Source organism: Aptenodytes forsteri, unplaced genomic scaffold (assembly GCF_000699145.1).
Source record: "Aptenodytes forsteri isolate BGI_AS27 unplaced genomic scaffold, ASM69914v1 Scaffold262, whole genome shotgun sequence".
NCBI lineage: Eukaryota > Metazoa > Chordata > Aves > Sphenisciformes > Spheniscidae > Aptenodytes > Aptenodytes forsteri.
This window is the reverse complement of record NW_008795710.1, coordinates 180,076-200,778: the sequence shown is the minus strand read 5'-3', so window position 1 is coordinate 200,778 and position 20,703 is coordinate 180,076. Positions and strand designations below refer to the sequence as shown.

Genomic DNA, 20,703 nt, shown 5'->3' with positions numbered 1-20,703 from the left:
TCAAAACGCTTCTTTTTTTTTTTTTTTTTTTTTTTAAGTATGACTGTGCTGCTTTTTTTCTCAATAGCCACCCGTTGCAAATGAGTCCTCTGTTGTTATTGTTGTTTTTAGGCTTGGGATTTACTTTGGTTGTGAAAATATTTTTTTTCCAAAGACGTTATTTAACCCAAGGTGTTGCATCACTCTTAAGTAAAATGATTTTTTTAGTGTTTGCTTTGGATTAATAACCCAGCGCTTGCATTCCTTCAAGAGCTTACATGTCTTTTGTAACTATCAGAAGTTGTACTCACAGCAGCAGATTACTCTGTGGCTGTCCAGGCTCCTCATCCGAACTTCACTGAAGTTCATGAAAGGGCTCGTAGGCATTTCTCCGGATGTCAGACCGGTTCCCAGGACTGATAAATGTTCAGAGCAGAGAGGGTGAAGGAATTTTTTAATATTTGAGAATTTCAAGTTCCTTTTAAGCAGAAATATTTCCAGCAATGGAGGACCAGTTTATATAAGTCTGTTATTCCAGTTGTGGCTACACCTTTACAGCATAATTAATCCATTAAATAAAGTAATTGTGAAGCACTGAATGATAGATGAAGGACAAAGTGCATTCAAAAAGTAAAAATAGATTAGAACTAGAAAATGTTACTTTATTAACTATTGCAGTGCATTTTTGCTTAAACCACTTGGAAGCATTTTTGGCTTCTGACGAATGGGCAGATCTCAGGCGAGAGCCGATGTAGGTGTTCCCGTTCCCATCCTCTGAGCCTGAAAGGTGCTTTTCCTTTGCAATTTAAAGACTTGATTCAAACCTTCCTCACTTCAGTGGTGGTTCGTGTGTTGACTTCAGTTGGCTTTGGAGCCGGCGTTTCACCCGGGATCTTTAAACTGTGTTTAAATGGGGTGCTGAAGAGGAATGTCCTTCCTGTTGTGTCCTGTGAATAGTAGGAGTATTGGTATGAATTACACATTGGAGATAAGGTGTGGGCAGGAACATTTGGGTTGAATATTTTCAGAACTTGTCATACATTTTTGGAAGGGGAGTCTTAAAAGTTCTGCCAGATGTATGTATGTGTGTGTGAGTTTTAAAAAGAAATTGGTCAGCACAGTGTATGCTGGCTAGGACGTACTCAGATCTGTTTTGTGGCTGAGTGGTACTTCACTCCAGGACCAGTCCCACGGAGATGGATGGGGTTTGAGATACGGTTGAGAAAAAAAGGGTGTCGGGAGCTGACTGGTGAGGAATAGCAGAGCCTGTGACTCCAGCTGAGCAGTGGATGCCGGCGTGCCGGGGGCAGCCGAGATTACTGGACCTGCAGTTTTTGTGACTAGAGCAAAATTAGACCATTAGAGCACTTTTTTTTTTGAGAGAGAGAGAGGTTAGAAAGTAAACCTTATCTACCTGGCAGCCTGTAGTGGTAGTTTTATGGCCATATTAGTCTTATAAGTAAATACTCTGTGCGTTTGGGCTCACCTGTAGCATAGAGCTGTCTGCTTCGTTAAATGTGTGTTTAGGAGGAGTGCTAGCCGTTTGGGTTACACATGCTGTTTAGTTGCTTTAGCCTAATGCAACGGCTTTTTCCTAAGTTACTAGCCGATCTGTAAATACGTATTTTGGTCTGGCTTCTGCCGGTTGAGCTAGTGTAATATTTACCCAGTAGAGTACAGTCTAATGGCATTTATCATGTAAATCCCAAGGTAAGATCTGTAAGCTTTTTTCCTCAAGCGAATGTTTGTTCTGATACACAGTTTTCCCCAGAGTCGTTATCATCTTTTATGTACATTTTTACAAGTTGCCTGTTTAGGTACTGCTGATCAGTGCCTTTGGTCTATCACTCCTGCTGTCAGACATTAACAGAGAAGTGAGTTAATCAAGCTTACCTTTGGGGTGTAATCAGAACCTTTAACTAATGGAATTTCTTGTTGGAGAAAGGAGATTGGCTTTTGCATTAAATTCATATAATAAAAAGTCTGATAAGCTTTTGGTTAAAAAATAGGCAAAAGATGTGCAGTAACCTGTTGCCAAACCCTAGCATGACAATTGCTTTTCATGGTTTCTAGTTTTTCAAACATACCCAATGGTTTGCATTTTGGTTTGTGCTTATCTAAGCTGTATTGGGTAAGTGGCTGAAATATTCCCCCCCTCCCCTCGTGGGGGGAATGCTACCACAGTAGCATTTTCTTGGATGTGGACACTTATGCAAAGCTTTTTCTATTACACATTTAAGATGTATTTTAGTTACATGTAATTCTAGATAACAACCACAGAATCCATATTTAAACTTCTATTTTAGCTACTTCCACTTGGACTTCCCTAATAAAACTATCATGCAGTCTTGCATTTGCAAAGGCACTCAACCATAAGATATTATCATAAGAAACCAGAAGGAATAGTTACTTAAAAGTCTTTAAATTAATGGATAATTTCCTATCTTAGCTTCTCCATAAGACAGGATTCTTGACTGTTTGGTACGCTTGGTCCTTGTACTTGCCTGAGCTCACACAGGCTCTGGGAAAGCAGAGTGGGACGTGCCACGGTCCATCAGTGCTCAGAAGTTGGGACTGTAAATCACTGACAGTCCTGGGTTCGGCCCTGAGCTGCTCCGTATGTGGTTGTGGCTTTAAACAACCTGGGCTCAACTCTGAAACGTGCCAGGAGCCTGTATGTTCAGATCCATGGGAGACACAAGTATTGCAAATCAGCCTTAAATCTTGTTTTTCAGCCCTAATGAGCCATGGTAACTTGTGGGGTGTCAGAGGCAGCTCTTGAGCACCTGATCTGTCCTATTTATGGAATATATTTATTATTCATTTTGTTTGCCTCATGCTGTATTGAACTCCAGGCCTGCGACCGAGACCAGCAGTGTGGAGGAGGGATGTGCTGTGCGGTTAGCCTTTGGATCCGCAGCCTGCGAATGTGCACGCCAATGGGAAATTTGGGAGAGGAGTGCCATCCTTTGAGTCACCGAGTGAGTACGTCACCAGGGGGGCTGTGGGACCAGAGCTGGCAGGGCAGAACTGCGCTGTACGTCACACTGCATAAAAACGATACGTGGTGAAAAGGTGGGGGAACATCCCATGCATTACAATGCCCAGCCATACGCATCTGTATGGAAATAGCGCTGAAGGTACCTACGTCAGGAAATACATTACTGTCAGAACTGTGCTGAAGAGAATCCAAGGATGAAAATAATACACGCTTTTCAGTTTGTTTTCTTATTAGTTTGTTGTTGCTGTTTTGCTTCATTACACGATCCAAAACAGCCTTAGCAGTTCCCAAGCCCAACCCTGCCAATGCCTACGCGCGTGAGCAGGGGCGTAGCAAACACCACCGACCTCAGTGGAACTGGGCAAGATCCCATCACAAGCATAAAAACGGCACCAGCCGGTGTTGGGACACCTGGCGCATCACTGCAGCACGGTCCCTGCCATCAAACAGCAACGTCCAGTTGCGCTCCAGAGGCTGAGAGCCACTTCAGAAGCCATTGAGAAACTGTTGGCACACACTCGTATTTGAGAAAACTCACCGCAGGCTCTCTTTGCTTCTGTTCTACCTATTAATGAATATATATGTAGGTATACATATGCACACACATGTATAACACACTAGTTACATATTAGTACATTATTATATGACACACTATACTATTAATATAAAGATATTAACAAATACATTTATTTAAGGATATGTAATTATGTACATGTACTATGAAAAAGTTTGTTTATTTCTAAATAATACAATCTGTATACAAAAGATTGAATGGGATGTTGCCACGGAGCTTGAGAACCTGGTGGTCTTCAGAGCCATCCTCAGGAAAGAGTATGGCCCGAGAGTCATCACATGTGAAAGACACCACGGCAATAAATTTAGATTATAAATGTGCAGCTGGTTAGCTGCCTCTCTCACTGTCTCATCTAACGCCTGGCTTCTCAGCTCAGTATCTATGGTTTATTATTTTCCCAGTTTTAGGAAGTGCAAGGCTCTGTTCTATTACAGTTAAATTTTTACATCTTCTGCTGTGATGTTGGGAACCAAATTCTCTTTTTTACTATCTAGTGTAGCAAGTTTTTCTTGTAAGGGCTCTTTACATTAACAGGAGTCTCAGGATAGGAGAAACTGTCTTCTAGGTTTTTTATGACCTTATTGCTATTGGGTAATAATTTATACTGTCTGATATATTTTAAGCTAATTGCCCACATAATTACAATCAGAGAAGACGCCTGTCCACCCCAGACTTGCGGTCACAGCCACTGATGTTTATCAGCTTTATGAGGTTAATTTTAGATTTAGATTCCTCACCCCACTGCTCTTCATGACAAACACAAAGTAAATTGATTTACTGTAGTATGTGAAATTAGGTATTTTTAAGGATGGAGAGTTTGCTTAATGGTTCCTCTCCCCTAAATGTTTGGGTAGGGGGCAGCTGGGAGACCAGTTGCCCTCAGCACCAAACCTTCCATCTGGCTGCAGGTCAGGTACAAAGGCACCACCATGGCCACGCCACCGCCTCGGGGACCTCCAGAGGGACCTGGAGATACCCTGGAGGAGATGGCTGCCGGTTGGGTTTCCACCTTCTAGTTTCCTTCTCAGCAACTAGATGACGTTGGCTTGATGCCGTTAACAATCTCCGTTGGCATTGCAGAGGCAGGGTTTGCAGGCAGGAGGGCAGGGTTTGCAGGCAGGGCCAGGCAGGTGAGGTTTGGCAGGTTAGCAGACAAGAGCTGGCAGCACGGGGGTGGCTTCACTGCCACTGCGCACCTTGCACATAATCCCCACGTCTCTCCCAGGAGCTCCCTTGTTTCCTTTTCACCTCCAAACTCCCATCGCCCCGTGCTCATTAAAACCCAGTGCTGGGCACACGGCGTGGCAAAGCATGCACCGGCTCAGCCGGCATCGCCAGCACCGGCTCCAGGCACGTGGGCTCTGCCTGTGCAGGCAGAAGCTGCACGCCCCGGCAAAGCGCCTGTCCTGCAGAGCTGTCACCCGCTGCCTGTCCCCAGCCAGGTGTGTTCTTAAGCCACGTCTTCAGCGTGGGAGTCCTGCTGAAATGAACGTTTCCTTGCAGCGCGTGTAATGTCTTGAATAAATCACTTGAGCTGTCGGAGGGCTGAGAGGTACCTCTGAGTCGGCCTTACCAGCCCGAGAGGTGTGATTCCCATGGGGAGTCCCTGGCACCCGCGGTCGGTGGCCTCTCTGGTCACGGGGCCGTGGCGGATGGCGTGGGAAGACCCACGGCATCCCTCGCTCTGGGGCTGCTCTTCAGACGGTGCCGGGTGGGCGGCTGGTGCTGGCCCAGGGCACCGCAGGCGATGTGAGCCCCCCGGCTCACCCCCTGCACTTGGCGGGGTGTCACTGGGGTCGGGCAGGTCCTTGGCGTGACGCATGGAGGAACATGTGGGACTTTCTCCCTTCGACTTTCTTAAAGAGAAAAATTGTACGCTGATAGAAAGCAATCTTGGAATATTAAAATTGCAGGCTCAAAATGCCCATAAATCAGGAAATGAGGGAATTAGGGCTGCCTGCCCTGCTGGCAGTGGCGGCTTTGTACCTCTGTGCTTCCCTCGCTGCATCCCGCCGGATGCTCAGCGCACGCTGCTGGCTGGCAGCACTGTGGCTCCCGGCCATGCCGTCCCACCGGGCTGTCCCGCTCGGCTTATGTGCTGGCGGAGGCACGGCTCCCGTAAAAGACGGAGCTTGTAGTCAAGTTGTTAAAGAGTGTCAGTGCATGTGCATGTCATGGTGCAATTAAATTTGTTTAATGCAGTCCTTATGTGTGCTCCCTGCAACACAGCGTGGCTGGAGGAGGGTGGGATGAAATGAGAAACCTCTGCCCGGTGGCGAGGGGATCCTGCTCAAAGGGAGGTCAGGTGAGATGACCTCCAGAGATGCCTTCCAGCCTGAATGACCATGGGATCCTGCGGTTCCCGGGTCCTGTTATGCGGCTGACAGGCTGCTCTGTGCCATATGGCAATGCAGGAATCAGGGCAAGCAGAAACCCCTGCACGGTAAACACCGCAAAACACGATGCTAAAGGCCACTGTAGTTTCACAACAGATGCCTTTATGAAATTGAAGTAAATGCAGAACATGTGTCACAGATGTAGATTTACACAGCAACACGGAATGTTACTTTTTGCTCTTAACTGCGGCTTAACTGGGAAACGCAACGGGGTTGGCTTTGCCGTCTGCTCTCCGGCCCCCGTGCTGCAGCTCGTGGGGATCTTCTGCCATGGAGGGAGGCGGGCAGCGTTCCCCATATCTCGGCTGTTCATCCGAATCCGTCCACCCCAAGCACCACTGCCTGTGCTCCCTGTCCCTGATGTCTGTGCTCTTTGTCCCCAGGTTCCCTTCTCTGGGCGGCGGATGCACCACACCTGCCCGTGTCTCCCCAGCCTGGCCTGCGTACGGACTTCTCCCAGCAAATTCAAATGTTTACCAGACTTCAGAAAAGAAGATGTCTTTTTTTAGCAGGAGCCATTCTGCGCTAGAAAGAGCCACTCGATGTATTCTTTTTCTTGTTATTGTGACAAACAAGGTACTTGCCAGGGGAAACCCTTTACCATACTTTCCTGCCTCACCAACATTAAAACTGGAGATGAGATACTGTGCTGTAGTGGCCAAGGTTTTCAGGAGGGATTCACGGTGGCGGATGCTTTCATTTTGGGGTGAGCAAAATGACACCTGCTAAAGCAAGACTGCTTTCTGAGGGCAGGAGCTTAACGATTTCTGAACCGTCTCATGGTCTTCATGGTTCCAGCTTAACCCCAGAATGAAAACATCCAAGATTATTGCCAGTTTTGGAAAATTTTGGCCACGTTTTTACACTTCGGAATGCCTGAATTGAACTGAGTTGAATAATTGCATAGTGTGAAGCATATGGCGATTGCCAAAAAACTGTATTTACATTACATTTCATATCTTTATTAATATAACTGTATTTGTAAGTTAGGCACATCTCTAGGGTAAAAGTTTAACCAATAGATGTAGTTTTTACACTTTTTAAAAGTGGCAGGTGGAATCAAAGCATTTCAATATTCAAAGCATTAAAAGATTTTGTTATTTTCGTATTCTAAGATGAGAAGAAGTTGTTGTTACTTGAGTTGGTGTAAAACTACCTGATCATCTCAAACTATGTATTAAGATGTAGTTTATATTAAAAAAGGAACCCTGAAGTTTATTGTAATGGGCTGCCTGACTTCTTGTATATGTATCAAATTTGCTGTGTAAAAATTCTGTATCAGAATAATGGCACTATATGATTTGATTTATTTTAATATTATAACATTATTTTGTCATTGTGGTTTTCCATTTTTATTCAGTGTGATCTGTTATCACATACTTGATTCACCCAAGCTAGCAGAGCTCCTTATGGATAGCTTAGCAAAAGATGATATGCCTCTGGCTGCTTTTAGGGAAACTCAGCAGTTTACAAGGCATGAACTCCTCAATCAAGCTGCAGTCTCAGACGATGGAGGAATCTTGGTGTAGCTAATACAAGAGGTTTTTCTTGGCACATGCCTCAAAGGATCAACTTTAACCCGGCAAACATATAATTTGTGGGTTTTCTATGAAATACCGTGCAACTTCATATTTACTTGTCAGTCCCTGGAGCTGGAATTCCAATAGTTTGTGTGAGTTTCACACATTTCTTGCTCTCAGACATGCAAACATATGCTGGAACTGGAAAAGTGAAGTCATTCATCACTCAACAGTCAGTGCTTTGCTGATGATGATGGGGGGGTGGTGGTGGTGGTGCGTTGAGAGAAGTTAGCACACTTGTATTAAAGCAAACACCTGTATTAGAGAAGATGAGAAGTGTCCCAGCGAGTTTACCAGGTACCTTCCACTAGGCTCCACAGCCTCCCTGAGGAGACAGAAAGGAACAACTGGATCTGCTATTTGGTCAGATCCTTGTGGATCCTGCACACGTTAAAAGAATAAGTGTCTTGAGAGGTAGGATTGCATCCTCCCAACTCTAAACAGCCCAACCCCAGGGCTCCTGCTCCAAAGCCTATATATTTTGCTTCACCCTTTGCAGTGGCGATACAGCAGCTGTGCAAGTGATAACCTACTCAGGTCCTGTAGGAAAAAAAAAAAGAAAGTCTGAGGTGCCACCAAACGGTAATTTTATATGTGGTTTGCATTAATGTGATCAGGTACAAAGTGCCTGTATTAGATCTGAAGCCTTAGAGGAGCTCAATTCTAACCCAAAGGGCTGGATTGTGCTGGTGAAAGACCAGCTCATTCCCGTGCTAATGCAGTGACCTGTGAGCACTGCAGAAATTCCCGTAACCTGGATTTAAAAACAAACCCAAAACCTGATCCTGCCACTGTCATTTAATAGTGGGGCTCCTCAAACACCCCGTGCACCCACACAGTCTGAGTCTGCAGAGGAGGAACGCACTGGGAGCCTGGGGGGTGGTTTTCTGTCCATGTCTATCAATTTAAAATTAGCTTAATACCATGGACTTCAATTTACACTCAAAGGGAAAATCAAGAAGGCAAATAGAAGCAGCCCAAATGTGTATGTGTCCCATCTCTTGCTCCATTCATTTTTACCAAAGCACATTGTCACGGTGCTCAAAACGATGAACCGTAGCAGGAAACGCCAGCCCTGCTTCTCGTCTCCCACCGGCATAAATCACCAGTGACTCCACTGAAGGTAATAATCCTGGTTTATGTCGTTGTAAGTGAGTGGAAAATTATATCTGATGACTGCCTTAGACCTGCCAAACCGAACTCCTAGGAGAGTTTATCAGACAAGAGCAGAGCAACTTTGTAGTTGTAATTTGTGCCAATTAACTTGTGGGATTAGGCATTTATCTGGGTAATGAGGACAGCCCCAATTACATGAGTTCAAAGTTCACACCGTATATAGGAGGTCGCAGTACTCGTGTCCTGCAGACACTCCTGGACAGGGCATTAGGAAGGTGCTTCTTTGAGAGAGACGTTATCCTGTACTTGCCCCCGAGGGGCTTCTCCACACCTTCCCCGCTGTCGCCGGAGCACGGCTGCTGGCGTAGAAGAGCTAAAGGCAAAACCTCACTGTCCTACTTCCCCACTATATTCACTTGGCAATCATTATTACCACAATTCCCCTTTTAGTAATTTAATTCTTATTAATTGACACTCACAATGAAGGTTAGTTGATTTGAGAGATCATTTTGGAAGGAAGATTAAGCTTTTGCATCCCAATTCTTTCCTAAACTCTGTCCTAATCAATTATCTTTTCTCCCATCAAAGGGGAGATTTCCTAACCCAAGCACACTTGCAAAGTCCCTTTAATTTCTTTCTGCAGTGGAAGAGGGGGGGGAAACTCCTTTACCTTTGCTTTACAGTGATAATAGGTAAACCGGTGACCACAAGAAGTATTTCAAAACGTAAATGGCCATGCATGCCCCTCTGCTTTTCCCTTGAGCCAGCTTTTGACTTGAGGGGCACAGCAAACTCGACTCAACATGACTGACGGAAAAGGCGGCCAGCCTCGCGCCAGCTCTGCCATGAAAGGCTTTCTGCAGACCCCTGCGCGGCTCAGTTTGCCTCAGCATCACCCTGGCAATAATCCCAGGCCAGGAACAGCTTCCTCTCCTGCCTGGGAGGAAGGGAGGGGGACAGGCCCTTGCAGGAGAAATCAGACGAGAAAAGAGAACAAAACTCTTGCAGCCCTGGAAACACCTTCGTGAAAGGGAGAAGTCTCATTCTCCAGTACGCGTAGCTTGTTAAGAGAGAGCCTGGTTTAAACACTTTCCTTTATTCACTCCACTTAGGAGTTCTGTGCCAACATTTGGTTTAATTTTATTAATATTGAAGTATTATTATTAATTATTAATAGAAATGTGTGCATTAATTTTTAATATTATTTTAATATTGATATTTCAGATATGCTATAGAATAATAATGATATCACACCAAACTGTAGGAGTTTCCATGTTTATTACCAGATTTTGGGTTAGCAGAGAGCCATTTCAGGAGAGGACACCACAACATATAGTGAGTTGCTGCCTTAATTTGATTACCTGCTTATAAGGAAAGGTGAAGCAAGGTGTTTCAGGTTTGTGGGTGCACAGCTGGCTGAGCAAGCATGCACCTGTAAGCCTGGGGGGCTGGAGGGAAAGCTCTGCTGCTCAGCAGGAGAAAACCCAGCTGAAGCTCAGCTTCATCTGCATTCTCTGCCCACAATTCCCCCCTGGGAAATTTTGTCATTTAAAAAAAAAAAAAAGTTACAAAATCTTTGAGGGGGGGAGGGGGAGACACAAAATAAATTCTCCTGGTTGTGTGGCACATGGGACTCAGATCTGCATGGGTGCTTACCTAGGAGACAGGTCACCCTAACCACAACCCTGGTTTTATAGGAGGAGTAGCTGAAGTGAGGCTAGTTGATGTAAGGTTGAAGATCATACTGGAGGATGAGAGGACAGCATGGAGTAATACATACCTGTATGGTTGAGCTTCTAAGGTAAGAGATAGGATTAGGGTTGGTTTTATTCCTTTGTAGGAGGACTAGAAGCTTTAGGCTCCTTGTTATCCTGAAACTCTAGTGTGTTTGAAGATCTTATAGTATATCTTGTCAAGAAGTACTTTGCTAATTTGCCTCATCAGCATAGTGCATCATAATGATGTATGGTAACAGCAAGCATGAGCACAGGCTGAGGTCCTCACTGATGCCTCCCCTGCTGTAGTAGCTCTCTGATTTGTTATTACTGCACAGATAGATATTCAAAAGAAATAGAAGGTGCTAAGAATCCCTTGACTTAAACAAGATGTCTCAGGAATTTGATCTTGATGATGTGTAACATGTTTTCCAGAAGGAATTAGAAAATTGCAGGAAGAGAAAAGACTGTGCAAATACAAGAGGATTTTGATAACAGCAAAATCAATGTGCCTTTCTCTAGTACATAGATATGAAATGCCAAACCAGCGGGGGTACAGCTGTTAGACTAATCAATAATTCTGAGCACAGGAATGGAGAGGAGTTTAATGCACATCAAACATACAGCAAATCACCTATCATTTCTCAAGGAGAGTCTTGAGTGCGGGCGGACCCAGCCGAATGCAGTAGGATACATCTCAATGATTTGGCAGGGCAGATTCCCCTGTATGATCCAGCCACCTCGGAGGACGGTGGTAGCCTTTGGGCCGCTCTGCCCGGTCATCAGGGCTGGGAAAGGCTGAACGTGAAGGGCTGAAGCTGAGTAAGCCTGGGGCACTGAAGGGAGGGTGGATGGCAGCATGTCTCATGGCAAGGAGTACAACGCAGGGTGACAGCAAAATGTGCAGGAAAGGAGGAATGAGCAATATAACCATATAGCACACTTTTAAACACCCCTATGGCAGGGGTTTCTCAAAGGTCTGAGTATAAGACAGCTTAGTACGGGGGGGGGAGGGAAATGAATGCATGCACAACGCAAAAATGATAGAAAGTCTCCTCTGCAAACCCCAGTTTGCCTGGGAAACTGGGTACATGTTACTTGTGTGCCAGGAGTGCCCAGAGCATCCCAGATTGATGCTCCTTTGTACCATGGCACCAGATATCAGTGTGTTACAGGCATGTCCCTGTCCCCAGAAGATTACGAATCACATAGACCAGATGAAGCATGTGTCTGTGCTGTACGCAGGGTGTACCCGCACCGCTGCAGCCTGAGCTATCCTGGGATGCATAACTCTCCCTGCGCTGTGTCCCAGCAGGCGGCATGGGAAGGATGGGCTGTAGCTGTGTCCCTGCCAGCGCCCCACAGACGCGAGCGCAGGGACCCCCGCGGGGCTCTGCATTGCACCGCGTGGGCAGCGTATCTCTTCCCGGGCTGGGAATCCCACCCAGGCCTCCCAAACCCCAGCGCCGTGCCTCTGTCACAGCATTGCAACATGTGGAAGGGATTAAATCTGGTTTTAAATGTAATGCGGCCTTGTAAATCCCAAGCCTGTAACGCATTTCAGAAGCAGGCTGAAAATATGGCCTGGTTCTAGCCAAGCGAGTAGGGCTGAGCCTTCTTTATTCACTTTTTCTTTTGTACATGTGAGTGCACTCATGTCACTTCATGCAGACATTTGTGGGCTCTTTCAGCGCAAATGGGCAGCCGCGGCTCTTGCTGCAAAGAGTTCACAAACCAGCAAAGCTGCTATTAATTTCATGGGGTGCAAAGCTGGGCCCACCCTTTATTTACTCCTCTAGGCTACACTGGACGCAGGCAGCAGAGCACATCTCTAACCGCTTTCATGGGACCTGCCAGAAAGGCCGGCTCAGGGAGAGGCACTGGTGAGGCAGCTGCAAGCATGCTCACTCTTTCCAAAAATTTCACTGCATCCTGTCAAATTAATAGATTTTTTTTTTTCCCTGTCCAATTTCTTCTCTCACATGGGTGAAACCTTGACAGGAAGGTCCCCCACCCCTTCAAATTCAATGGCAAAACTTCCTGACTCTGGTGGTGTCATAATTTCACCTCCCTCCCCTCCCTGGTTTCATTAAACTCCCCAAAGTCGCTATCAAACCCTTCACACATTGCAACAGCCTTCAACTATTTGGATTTGGTTTACATCAGCACTTATGCTCAGACAGATATTGCACAAACGGAGAGTAAGAAGAAGTCTGTCTGGCTGAGAGTTTAGGATCTACTGGGGAGGAAAATTAGCGGAGACCTCCGTCGCCACCGGCAGCACTGTGGGCAGGTCCTGCAGAGCCCAGCTTCTGCAGCATCCTTCACCGCCCTGCTGGGAAGCGCTTTGGTGATGCTCAGCCTAAACGTGTCCCTCCTTGCTTTCACACCATGGCTCCGAGCTTTACCTCTGCCTGCGATTCTGCTGGCTCCTCGGCTCGGGTGCCCACGTTCTCCCCCTTTAGTCACACTGCAGCTTGGCTGAACATATTGCACGTTCATCCGCCTTCCTCCACACCCAGATGTCTCCTGCGGCTCTGCCGGAGCTCGCTCCCTGGGGCAGCTCGACCCCGCGGGCACCTAGAGCTGGTCCCTCTGTCCGGGGGCCGCTGCCGCCCCATGGCACCCAGGGGACCGTCCCCTCTCCTCCCTCGCCCTTGGCACAGCACACTGGGGGACCTGCTGTGTAGTGTGAGTGTGCAAGGCCTAATGAGGGAGGAAAAGGAAAAAGCCCAGTTGATTTGCTTGACTATCAAGCTACTCAACAGTTTCCTTTCTATCACCCTCCTGCAAGCACTCAGTGACAGATGGGGACAGATTGAGTGGTTCGATGGAGTGAGGTAATATTCCACTAAATCATTCCTCTTTCTCTCACTGTCAGAAAGCACCCAGACTTCAGCCCTTCCTTCTGAATCTTCCTGTGTTTCCCTCTGTGGATTTTTTTAATGACAAAGCCATTTTAGCTCTACCTCTGCTAACATTTCTGAGAGAAGCAAGCACTGTATTTATAAGGTATGATAAAATGGGTGTTGTAAAACAGTTAGCAAAAGGAAGGAGTGAATCACCATGAGACAGAGAAGGTTCTGGTGCTGTTTACTGGTGTTTCTGATTTCTTTTTCTCCCTGCGTGCCCGGGCTGAGCCCCAGACCCTGGCGCAGGGACCCCGGCTGGGCAGGCAGCAGGCTCCCAGGCAGGTGTGCCGTGGGCAGGCACGCAGTCTCATGCTGCACGTCTCACAGATGGAGGATCCATATTTTTCCCTGGGTGATTTGTTCCAATGGTTAATCATCCTCACACAAACACAGGATTATTTTTTTTAATGACACACCAGTAAATAACATTCAGAAACTTTAGGACAGGCTTTCTCTTCACCAGGCGATCTCTTGATTTCTGCCTACTCTATTAGCGCTGTGATGACTGCCTAAAATTAACTGGGACTTCACAGCTTCCCTGTGCCCTTGCAAGACTAGCTTTGAACTTGAAAGCCTCCTACACAAAGTGCTTTGCGCTATCAACCTGGTCACGGTAGAGGTGAAAAATGTGGCACTGAAGAAAGTGGCTTTCCAATAAATACATCCACAGTACAACCATGCATGACTCAAAAGATCAAAGGCAAAGTGCAAGTACTGAGGTCATTAAACATGAATAGAAATACAGAAATGTAAGAGCTTGCATTAAAGGCATAGCTTGACTTTAAAGTTAAGTGGTGAAAGCTTATGTAGTCAGTGATTGTTCACCCGTGATAACGCTCTGCTCTTGCCATCAGTAGTTCTGTGCTTTACAAAGGTGAGTAAGAATAATTAATCATTTTTCAGATAAAGTACTGAGGTATGGGGCAGTTAATGACTTGCACCAAGTGAAAATAGGCTCAGAGATGCTCAGCATCACCAGCTTTAGGGAAAGTCAGAGCGCCACAGACGTCAGGCCTGTTGGAAATTCAGCTCTTGGTCACCAGTTCTACAACCGATGGATGAGTAAGGATTTACCCCGCACAAGGTCCTTCATGAATGACATGGCATCAGAGGTCACCAGCATAAAAGGAGGTTTGGGGTAAGACTTCCATCAGCACAACCCCAGCCCAGTACAACTCTGTGCCAGCTCTTAAGAGACCATCTTCACTGATCATCTTTCTCCGATGGCTCTGTTTCTTCAATATGTTGTATATTTTACAGTATTATGAAGCTTAAGAACAGCATAGCATGGGAGATGCTTCCTTGTTCGTATCACAATCGAGGTAATTGTAGCCTGTGCAGTGTTTTGAGCAACTATAAAGGAAGCTGTGCTAAAATTGAGGATTTTAGGGGATCTCTATTAGAAAACAGCCCCCTGCCATGTTTCTAATGATTTTATTTGCAGCATAACTATCTAATACGGTTTCTGGAGTATTCTGATATGTCACAGCATCATCTAATCTGCAGCCCAAGTTAATGAAGTGCCTTGAGATACTTAACATTGCGTTCTGCCAGTATGTGGCTGTTACTCTGTCCAGAGCCACACCTCTCAGGGTGGTTTGCTGGCAATTCTGAGCAAGTGCTGCACAGGAGCAAGGTGACTGTGCTTAACCATGTGGGGCAAGTGGCAGAGGTCCAGCCAAACTCCATGCATCCTTTGCTGGGAAGGGAGGGAAAATGCCAGCTTTGCTCTCCTCTGAGCTCAGCACAAGGTGTCCCAGGGCAGTCCCGCAGCATATGGCAGAGCAGCCTTCTGGAGGTGTAGCTGTATCACATCCAGGTAGAGCCCCAGGAAAGAATTGTTGCTATCAGACTAAGCCAAATTCCTGCCCTTTTCCTCAAAGCTACTGACTTGACACCATTCTGGGAGGCAGCTTTGCCTCCCCCAGTGCAGACCTGGTAGTGGAAAAGCAAATGATGACAGCTTGTGGGCTGTGCATCCCCCTGCTCATCTTTCACCTCTAGTGTGACCACTGAATAAGACCTGTACCCAACAACATAATTTGGCTGAGGCCAAATATTTCAGCCCCTTGCCTAGCAAACTCTTTCCAAATCTAACAGCAGAGCCAGCAGCACCCCACAGTACTCCAACCTTTGAGTGTTGTAAAGCAAGAGATGGCCATAGCCAGTACTTGTTGAGGTTTCAGACCAGTGCCATTTTTCAAGCTGGCCTGACATTTAAGTTTAAGCTAAAAACCTCCACTGACTTCAGCACAGCAAGAGTTTGACTGGGAATGTTTGCAAGGAATGTGTTAAATACCTGGTGAGTGAGTGAAGATGCCAGCAGCAATCAAGATTTTTCCAGAGCAGCGCAGCTCTCTGCAACTGCTATTCTTCACCACAGATATGCAAAAGCAAGCGTGCTGTGACCTCTGAGCCAGACTGCGGAGAATCTCTGGGGGAGATGATGTTGGTATTTCCTGTGATACTCAGCACTCGTGCTGCCCAGAATATGGAAGACTATCACATACGTGCCTGGAGGGGTATAGAGAGGACTCGATCTATATTCTAGTCGAGCACAGGTAGACGGAAGGGCTGGAAGAGCCCCGCTGCCGTGCTGCTCACCAGACCCTCCAAGTACTTTGCATTTGGGTCAGCTGGGGATGGGGAGAGGGGTTCAGACCATCTGAGTTTTCGCAAGTGAGCCCAGGACTTGCACAACAAGCTGCAATAGCTCCTCACGTGGGCCTGGGAGGTAATTATTAACACCCAGCTCTCACTGAGTCTCAGCCATTAGCACTTCTGAGCAAGACCAGCAGCACTCTGGTTTTTGGATGGGCAGCTGGGGGCACGGAGGCTTACAGCCACTCCTTGCAGGTCCCAACAGCATCAGGGATGGCTCCCTGTGCTCAGCCCATTCTCTTAACATTATTTGTCTACTTTTGTTATCCCAAGCAGGTTTTCATCCTCTGACACCCCTTCTCTGATCTTGGTCAAAGCATTTAATCTCTGTGACCCACTTTCCCCATATGTAGACTAAAGGATGCTGTGAGAACATGTTAATACTGTGCTTTGGAAACGCAATCTTTTTGCAACTTTTTCTCAGATTTTTAGAAGGAATATTTATCCTCTGGTGTCTCTCCACCCCTTTCTGGTTTTTCATACTTTCTTGGTGCACTCTCAGCCAGCACGACAGACTTGCAAAGCGGTGTTTGTTGGTGTGCGGGCACAGAGTACTGTTTCATTTTCTGCCATGTGTCTGTCCTTGATATTTAGTTTCACATTTTCTGGAATGAAGCCGTATTGAACACCACCCATCTAAACCCTGAATTAAAGCTACTGGAGTTCCTTCTCTTTTGTACTAGCATAGCCAGGATCACAATCTGCCTGATATTACAAGTACCTAAAATATAAAGTTAACTTCAAACAGTGCTGATTCTGCCCTCAGGGTATGTCAGAAGTCCTGAGACAGCCCTGGAAGCTACATGTGAGCAAAAGGCACAGTGTACAGATACCCTTTTTAAACTTTTTTGTATCCTTTTGCTGTAGCAAGGCTGGATCTGGTTGCCACTGATGGGTGACAGCAAAGCATGCGTTATCTTTGGTGGGTAAGAACTGGACTCGTCCATCTAGCGAGGGCATCGCTGAGAGGGGGGAATGCCTGTGCACAGAGATTAGCATTCAATACAGCAGCGCGGCTTGATAAGCTAAGTCTAAATAAAACCATCAGGTCACCCAAAGGTGATTTTTCATCCCCCGCATATAAGACTGACTATACAACTTGTGCTTAACTTTTCTAGAAGTGAAAAATCTGGTCCTTGCAGCTTTTAAGGAGGTTTTAAAATAACTATTCTCCCATCTCTGTGGTTTAAATAGAATCATAACCGTACTACTTATAGCCTGGAAGAGAGAGAGGATGCCAAAATATCAGGCATTTTTAATAGAGTAAGAGAAAGAAGACATTGGCTTGGGTACGAGGAATAGAAAAAAGAAGGCAAGATTTGAGCTAGAGATCACAGTTCTAGGCCCCTACATAGGAAGTTTCTTAAGGAAATACGATTCTGCAAAAGTTGGAACCCCGCTGAAAAGACCTAACAGTAAAACAGGCATGTAAGGTACACTTGGAATATAATTCCCAGCAACAGCATCAATGCCTTGCCCCTAAGTCTTTGTAATGCAACTCTACCTGATTACTCACTAAGATTCACCAAGCAATGATCTGGTATTCCAGGATGAGAATATAATTAGCACTGATAACCAACTTCTGCTGTGATCCAAAGTTCGTGACAGTTTTCCTTCTGTACCCAGATGCATTTTCAAAGAGCTTTGGGAGTGATCATTAAGTCTCACTTTGTTTTCAAGATACACCATCCACAGGTCATATTTCTTAGCCCAGCTCTAGCAGTATCAGGACAGCTCCATCTTCCTCCTGCCCACCTTCTCTGCAGCTATACACAAAGCTCAAGTTGCAAACTTCTCAGTATGCGCTTTGAGAAATGTTGCCTCTCTGGTGTTCAGAGTTGGGGGTGGAAAGCAAGACATAAAACCAAACCAGAAGGCTCCCCTAGTTTCACTCCCTGCCTAAATCTGGAGGTGCCACCTTAGCCCTCTTCTGATCTAACTGTCACACATCTCTTCTGCGCTCACTTCACAGCCAGGACAACTATTTCCCAGTTGATGTCTAACAACTTTGGACTACTCTCTACAGAAACACTCTTAGCACAGACGCAGATTTCTTCATGGAAATTGAGTTTATCTCTCTCTGTCATTTTGTGTGCGACTTGCTCCAGCACTGCGATGATTAACGTTTGTTAAATGTTACGTGATACATCAGAAAGCAAGCGCGTCAGGCACAGCTTCCTCCGAGATGGCTAAAAAGTTGTGTCAGGATCCTGCCATCAGGCTGACAGTTTAAATACTTCAGAGGAGTTTTTGTAGAACAATAAAGCAGGTTAAAATGCCATGCTTAATAGATGTAAATTACCCGTTAAGAATTTAGTTTACAAATGAGTACAGTATTAACCAAGCCATGTTAAAAACCTGCTTTGCCAACTGAAATTAGCAATCCACAATTACGCGCTCTTTTCTATCATTAACAGAGGAGCTATCAGCTAAAACAGAAATTTGGTTTTAGTAGACACAAAAAATTGTGCTATTTAAACCTGTCGCCCATCATGAACTTAAGTCTTCTTAAAAATAGCTTTAGTCACTTTTATTGGTATAAACACCTAAATTGAGATCTAACAGCAAATAAGGATTGTGCTTGTCCATAATAACCTCAGCTGTGAAATCTACTCAGACACAAGACATACAACCTTCCACATACACAAGTTATTTGTCAGCAAAGCAGAATGCTGCCATTCTGAAACAATTACATACAGTAAAGGTTTTCAGTATTTTATTAAAGAAAACAGTCAAAATGTACAAGTATTACCCAGGTTTGTAGATAACTTCCTATAAAGGCAGTAAAATATGAATTTCAATCTAGGTTTTAAAAACTGCTATAGTTGATTATTTTTAAAGTTGATATTTTAAAATCACGTTTCACAAATAGTTCTGAAATATTACCAAATGAATAGTGCAACAAGAAAATTGAAATTAGTTCTACACTGACTGCATGTCAAGCAAAAGTTATAAGTAACTGCTTCAAATACTCAAACCATTTCAGAATGAATGAACCCAACAGCTCCCACCAAAAACTGACTTCTGACCACATTAGGAACGTCCTCTTCTTGTTCTTCACTTAAAATCAAATAATAATAAAACAACACCTCTTGAGGTCATCAAAAATAACTTTAGTATAAAATTGGCTTGGCCCTTATCAAATATTACATGAGTAAAATTGTTAAGCCTTTATCAAAACAGACAGGAATAGGAAAAAAAAAAAATGTGTCATGGCCTTAATCCATATCTGTTGGAATCATGTCTAGAAACGTTAGAAGCAAGACCAGAAACTCGGAGCCCTGTTTTGTTTTTTAAAAACCACACAATCACAAAGAAAACCAGCTTCTTACTGCCTAAGGTTTGGGGGTGTTCTGCTCAAGTACCTGTTCCCATAGACAGCAACCTTTTATGTTCTGAAGAGAGCATACGCAAAATATAGAAAAATAAATAAAATAGCTTCTTACAGCCTAAGGTTTGGGTGCTGGGTGGTGGTTTAGTATGTCCCCCACAGGTCACACTCTCTTGAGATCATATGCAGAAACATGGAAAATGATATCCATTTTTCTTTTTTAGAAAGAAAAAAGCCCCCCTACATCCCAAAGCTCTTGAGATCGCAAAGGATGGTGCCCTGGGTGCTCTGGATGCTTTGGCAGCATGGGAAGTGGGCTCGGAGACAGACCCTGAGCTCCTTGTTGAAGATGAAGCAGAGGATGGGGTTGACCCCTGCCTGGGCAAACGTCATCCAGACAGAGGTGGTCAGGTAGACCTGGGGGATGGAGCTGGCCTTAATGAAGACCCGCAGGTAGCAGGCCACAATGTAGGGGGACCAGAGGAGCAGGAAGAGCAAGGTGATCATGTAGAACATCTTGCAGAGCCTTTTCTCCATCTTAAACTCCTCCAGCACCAGCAGCCTCTTGATCTGGCTGTGGGTGGCCTGCCTTATGCCCACGAGGGTGGGCGGCGTGGGCCCCCTGCCAAAGCCAGCCGTCCAGTTTGCAGCTGCTTGGCCAGTGGCTCCCGGCCCGTGGAAAGTCCAGTTTTGGCTGATAGCCGGTACCAGCTGGGCCGGCTTCATCTTGCGGTGGCCATGGATGAAGAAGAGCAGCTTGATGTAGACCAGGTGGGTGGCGGCAATGACGGCCGCCAGCATGAGCATGAAGCCCAGCGTGTCGTTGGCCTTGACGTAGCGGTGCTCGAAGATGCACTGCTCCTCCTCCCGGATGAACTTGTAGGTGCCCACGTCGAAGACGGGGGGGAAGGCCATGGCCATAGAGAGGGTCCACACCATGCACACCACAGCCAGGCAGGTCCAGCCCGTCATGCGCTTGGCGTAGAAGCGGTGGTGGGCGATGGCCATGTAGCGCGTGACCCCCACGCAGAAGAGCAGGAAGGCGGCGTGGAAGCAGAAGAGCACGGCCAGGAAGGCCAGCACCTTGCAGCTGAGGGGCCCGTGGGGCCAGGCAGCCCCGCTGCGCACCGACAGCATGACGAAGGGGAAGCAGGCCAGCGAGCGGAGCCCGTCGGCCAGGCAGAGGTCCAGCAGCAGGTAGTACGGGGCGCGGTGCAGGTGCCGGTCCTTGAGGATGAGCCAGGCGAAGAGCACGTTGCCCGCCAGGCTCACGCAGAGGATCAAGCCCAGGGTGGCCAGCTTCAGCCCGGAGGCGCTCAGCAGGCCGCCGGCGCTGGGCAGGTGCGGGCTGCTGCTGCTCCCCAGCTCGCTGCTGTTCGCCATCGGGTCCTTCCTCCTCCTCCTCCTCCTCCTCCTCCTGCGCCTCCTCCTCCTCCTC

At 46.3% G+C, this 20,703-nt stretch overlaps 2 protein-coding genes across 2 annotated transcripts in view; one reads left to right on the top strand and one right to left on the bottom strand.

Moving 5' to 3' along the window:
• Positions 1 to 6,459, top strand: part of PROK2 (prokineticin 2) — a 152,364-nt gene extending 145,905 nt beyond the window's left edge. The window contains exons 2-3 of the mRNA XM_009283375.2: positions 2,835 to 2,960; positions 6,334 to 6,459. Of these exons, the coding sequence (XP_009281650.2) occupies positions 2,835 to 2,960; positions 6,334 to 6,459 (252 nt within the window). The remainder of the gene's footprint in view (positions 1 to 2,834; positions 2,961 to 6,333) is intronic.
• An 11,992-nt stretch (positions 6,460 to 18,451) lies between these two features.
• On the bottom strand, positions 18,452 to 20,648 carry GPR27 (G protein-coupled receptor 27). The gene has a single exon (XM_009283365.1). The coding sequence runs from the start codon at positions 20,646 to 20,648 to the stop codon at positions 19,506 to 19,508; it is 1,143 nt and encodes a 380-aa protein (XP_009281640.1). The 3' UTR covers positions 18,452 to 19,505.
• Between the last annotated feature and the right edge of the window lie 55 nt (positions 20,649 to 20,703).

What these genes read in the sequence shown, in the direction of transcription:
- GPR27 (XM_009283365.1), bottom strand. Translation starts at nt 20,648, where the DNA reads ATGGCGAACAGCAGCGAGCTGGGGAGCAGCAGCAGCCCGCACCTGCCC.